Genomic DNA, 5,356 nt, shown 5'->3' on the forward strand with positions numbered 1-5,356 from the left:
GTGAGAAAAAGATTCTGAAGACCAAACTGGACATATAGGTGGCTGGGTCTCTTATGGTTTTTAAACATGGCAAATGCAGCCATGGGAGATTCAGATCACAGTGGCACTGGAGAAGGAGAGGAGCATATGGTAATTGCCTCTCGCTGTTTTCCACATCCATGGATGACCCCCTTAGAGCAGGCTCAGTGGGATGTATGCAGTGTATGGGATCATTATATACCGTATTTTTCGCCCTATAGGACGTACTTTTTCCCCTCCAAAAATGAAGGGGAAATCTGGGTGCGTCCTATGGGGCGAATGCAGGCTTTCGCTGAAGCTTGGAGAGCGAGAGGGGTCGGTGCGCACTGACCCCTCTCGCTCTCCAGGCTTCAGGAAGACATCAGCAGCCTAGGCAGCCCTGCGGGAGTTCCCGCAGGGCTGTCTAGGCTGCGGATAGCAGCCTGCTTCCCGGAGCACCGGGCGTGCTGAAAGCAGAGCGCCCGGCGCTTCGGGAACACATCCACAGCCTAGGCAGCCCTGCAGGAGGTCCCGCAGGGATGTCTAAGCTGCGGATAGCAGCCTGACTTCCCGGAGCGCCGGGCGCCCTGAAAGCAGAGCGCCCGGCGCTTCGGGAACACGTCCGCAGCGTGGGGAGCCCTGCGGGAGGCCCCCGCAGGGCTCCCCACACTGCGGATAGCAGCCTGCTGCCCGGCGGGCAGGGCACCCTGAAGCAGAGCGCCCCTCGCGCCGGGCAGACATGGGCCAGCCCCACAAGCTCGGGGGACAGCAGGGAGGCGCAGCGCCGCCATCCCGCTGTTCCTCGACCTTTATTTCCCTTTATTTCCCCCCAAAAAAACTAGGTGCGTCCTATGGGGCGGAGGGTCCTATGGGACGAAAAATACGGTATCTCTCTCTCTCTTAAAAATGGCATCTGTAAGCAGCTGGAGATCAAATGTACACTCTACCTTTTTGTTGTTGCTTTATAACAATTGCAAATATTTATGAGTTTTTAGTACAGGGGGTTATTTTAAAAAGATGTTGGGAGACTGTGGTTAATTTTTAATAAAAATAACGTGTGTTTCAGCTGGTAGAGGAAAAGTTACAGTCAAAGCAGCATGCAGTATTCTAACTGAAGCATACTCTTGCTCCCCCTCTTTATTTTATTTTTTTACAAATTCTGCACTCATACCATTTGTACAGTAATATTCAATACCCAACCCCAAATTCTAATTTTCTAGTTTATTTATTTATTGAGGTTTTTATATACCACCTGTTATGCAGGCATTTTTATTGCATTTATATCCCAGCTTTTCCTCCAGTAAGCTCATGGTTCTCCCCCACCTCATTTAATCCCCTGCAACAACCCTGTGAGGTGGGCTAGGCTGAGTGATAATGACTGGCCCAAGCTCACCTAGTGCACTTCATTGAGAGTGGGGATTTGAACCCTGGTCTCCCACGTCTGACCACTACACCACACAGGCAGTGTATAGTAGTGTCATAAAATACAGTACAAAATGTACTAATATGATTAAAATCTAGCCCAGTCAAGTAGCTTACACTTAATTATGCCACAATCAATTTGTGATCTGCTTGTTAGTTCCCTGACGAGTTCCAACAGTTCAGAATTGCTGAAAGAAAATGTCCGGAAATTGTAGCACTGAACAGAAAAACAAGGTGAAGGCATATCAACAAGTTGAATACTGAGCCACGAGTGACCAGAGCCTTGCACTGCAGTGATGAAAAATGTGCATTTTTTACCAGGGAGCCCTGGTAATTGAGAGGGGAATGGCATGTATAATCCTGAGGCCAATCAGGCAGCAATGATGGTTTTGCTGCTAAGTCCTGGATATCCCTGGAACAAGAACAATTGTAGAGATTGTGGCCAGCTTTCAAGCTCTGCAGACGCAGGAGATGGTTTCTGGGAAGCTGTGAGATCTGGTTTTGATCAAGACTGAGGACTTGCAAACTAGGAAGCCTGTCAAGTGAAGGAACAGTTTGCAGCCTGTTTTTGGACAGGTAGAGCTCTTTCAAGGCAGGGAGTGAGAAGTCAAGGGTAAAAATGTTATTGGCACTCAGGTCTAATATCTCAATGTTGGGTGGCAGAGAACTGCCTATTTGCTCTAACCCTGTACTGGACAAATTAAAAATTTGAAGCGAATGTGGCCACGTGCAGGAGGAGGAAAAGTCTCGGGGCTGAAAGTTATTCTGACTTAGGTCTAAGTGAGTGAGCATCTTGAGATGGCCAAGAGTCTTGCACACAGTCTCAAAAGAGGTCAGATTGTTGTGGTGGAGTTTTAAGATTTGGAGTTGCGGAAAAACCCCTTCGCAGAATGTTGACTTCATGGTTTGGTCCTGGAAACTGTTTCCCGAAACATCCAGTAAATGCAACGATGTGAACATCTTGCTAATTTCGCACGGGACAGATGTGACTTGTGACTCTGTAACTGTCAGATTCTGCAGGGTCTCCAGCCACCTTCTCAGGCGGGACATGTTCAGTCTGTCATCCAGGGGGGCAGCCGTCACTTTGTGAAAGCGCAAGGAAGAAACCTTCAGGTCCCAACCTGGGAGGCTCCAGTGAGCGGCTCTAAGGAAAGTACAGTTTACAAATTCAAGTTCTGAGACCTGAGAGTAGGAAAGAAATTCCAGGGACCCTGGCACGAGAACCTCTGGCACAATGAGGTCTGTAAATATGAGCTTGCGAACTAGCAGGGCCTCCAGAATGTCAATTATCTGTGGGTTTGGCTTGATTCCAGAAGAACCTGCAAATTGTTCCAGATTTCCTCCTCGAAGCTCATATGTGGTGGCTGGAAGGCACTGAATGAAGTTATTTGCCTCTAGTGAACAAACACAGTGACGTTGGGACTCTGTAAAGTTACAGTTGGCTTTTGCTTTGGGGAGTTCCAGTCCCAGGAGAAGGGAGAACACAAAGGCCTGAATTCTGAGCATGATGCAAACCCTGAAAAGAGAAAAGCCACAGTTGTTGTTGTTTTTTTAAAAAAATTGTTAAAGATTTTATTGGTTTACAAAAGCACATGCCAGAAAAGTCACAGTTAAATCACAACATTATTTCCTAAAGTGTCAGCAACCATCTGTATGCTGCAGGATTTGACAGATCGCATGGGAAGTCAGTGGGAACAACGTACTCCAAGTAATGCCACACCACCTCTGAGGTTTTGTCTATTTTCCCATCCTGGATTCCTTTGCTAGTGGGGATGGGAGAGGTAGCACGGCACCCGAGACCCTCAAGTGCCTCTTCCCTCTAGAAACTATATATATATATATATATAATATAATTTTTATTGATACACAAGAAAAAAGAAAAAACACAAATACCGAGTTACACACAGTAATAACCACAGACACATAATTTTCTTAACAAACAATAAAACATATATTGGTCTTAACACTAAAGACCCAACCTCCCGTCTATTCCATATTTTGATTTCATATTACTTATTGCCAATACACACTTTTATGTATCATAATTAAACCTTTTCTTAACATATCTAATTTCTTATATCTGCCTTGCAACTATTACTGAAGTTCCTTGAATGCTGCTACAGAATTTAAACAACTATATTTATTTTTCAAATATTCTTTGAAAACCTCCCATTTTGAAACAAATTCCTGTTTTGATTTATTCTTAATTTTTCTGATAGACCGTCTAATTCAGCATATTCTGTCAGCTTTCGGATCCAATCTTGTACAGAGGGGATTTCATTACTCTTCCATTTTGCCACAATCAGAACTCTTGCTGCCGCCGTCGCATATAAAAAGATGCCCTTCCTTCCCTCTAGAAACTATAATGGAGACACAGCGCAGGTTTGGCCTTGTGATGCTACTCGCCACTATGCCAGTTTCCACTCCTCTCTCAGACCCATCTGCATTTCCAGCCGAAACATAGACCTCACAGGCTCACACCATGTGAAATAGTGGTGTGTGCAAAAACTTCCCTCACATAGAAAACTAGCAGCCCAGGGAGAAGCTAGAGCACTTTGTCCTGATAGACAAGTTTTCTATGTACAATGATTATTTGATTTTATTTTTTGCATGGAAAGGCATTCAGTCTCATGAAGTGCCACCTGCAGTCAGAAATGGGACACTTGCCTCAGTAAGAGGGTAGGCAAGGAAATTGCTGCTCACTACTTAACAAAACAAACAGAAGATGGGTTTTGTTGTTTGTGAGCAATGAGGAGATGGAGAGGATCTTTTCCCTGGATACTTTTAATTAAAGAGAGAGGGGACACAGCCCTGTCCGTCTTACTTCAAATAACACATAGCCAAGGAAACACTCCTAACAAGCCTATTGTTGAGAGAAATGTGACACAAATGACACAAACTTGCTCTTGGTTTATGGTTGCATTCAGTGATGTGGGACACAAAATTTTCCAGGGCTTAATTTTTCTGCAGAAAAGTTTACATTTCATAAGTTCTTTAATAACAATGGGTGCCAATTGCAACTAAATATTAGGCAAGCTTGACACTATCAAAGTTCATAGCTTTGTTTACTAAATACAGTACAAGTAAAAATAAACATGCTAAATGAAATCACTCAGATAATTACTATATGCAAATCACCCTATTTGCATGTACAGTTTTTCCTGGAAGACCCACACCACTGACTACGTATAGTTCATCCTTAGAAAATAATAAGGTTCGTGTCCGTTTTTGTTTTTTGTTTTCATTCTGCCAGTTATAGTGCTCTCCTGGAACTGAAATCTATTTAAATATTGCTATGTTCAGAAGCAGGTCACAAAGCTAAAATAGAACTGGAAAGTAGTGTAGCGTATGAGATGGCATTTCTTTACCAGCAAGGTATTTCAGAATCACAAAATGCTTTTGCATACTTAGCTGGAAGAAAGCTACCACTGAACACGGTGGGTGGGTGGCAGGGCTTACTTCTGAAAATATGCGGATAATACGTACAGGATTGTGCTGTACATGTGCCAGAACGGCCCTCTAGTGCTTAAGAGGAGAAAAATGGCATTTCAACAACAAAGCTAAAAATCACCTACCAACTGCTCTGGAAGTTGAGAGTCGTTTCTGCCACAGATCTCCTTCTGCTCCTTTCCACACACAACACGTTCTCTTAGTAACTGTCCCGTTGTGTTCAGTAGCAGCAAAGGGTCAGAGATTACTCAGTTTTAATTTTCCAGCTGAGTTCTTCCTCCCAACCTGCTTCTAGTTATTTTAGCAGAATTTCACAAGCCTTTTGAGGAACTTCCAACACAGGAAGATTACATAACAAAGAGCTCCAAATTGGGAAATAGTGAGATGGAAAGTGATCTCAGCTTTCAAGTTCATTTCCGAAAAGTAACAAGCAGAAGGCATTATTGTCAAAAGTAGTCCAGCAGCTACATCTGTTTTACTAATTCCA

At 43.9% G+C, this 5,356-nt stretch overlaps 1 protein-coding gene across 1 annotated transcript; it reads right to left on the reverse strand.

Moving 5' to 3' along the window:
* Positions 1–1,102: 1,102 nt before the first annotated feature.
* Positions 1,103–5,219, reverse strand: CD14 (CD14 molecule). The gene is made up of 2 exons (XM_081204202.1): positions 4,995–5,219; positions 1,103–2,935 (listed from the first exon to the last, which is right to left on the reverse strand). Exon 2 carries the CDS (start codon positions 2,923–2,925, stop codon positions 1,573–1,575), a length of 1,353 nt encoding a protein of 450 aa, XP_081060328.1. The 5' UTR covers positions 2,926–2,935; positions 4,995–5,219; the 3' UTR covers positions 1,103–1,572.
* Between the last annotated feature and the right edge of the window lie 137 nt (positions 5,220–5,356).

Source organism: Podarcis bocagei, assembly GCF_964188305.1.
Source record: "Podarcis bocagei genome assembly, chromosome: 8".
In the NCBI taxonomy this organism is placed as follows: Eukaryota; Metazoa; Chordata; class Lepidosauria; order Squamata; family Lacertidae; genus Podarcis; species Podarcis bocagei.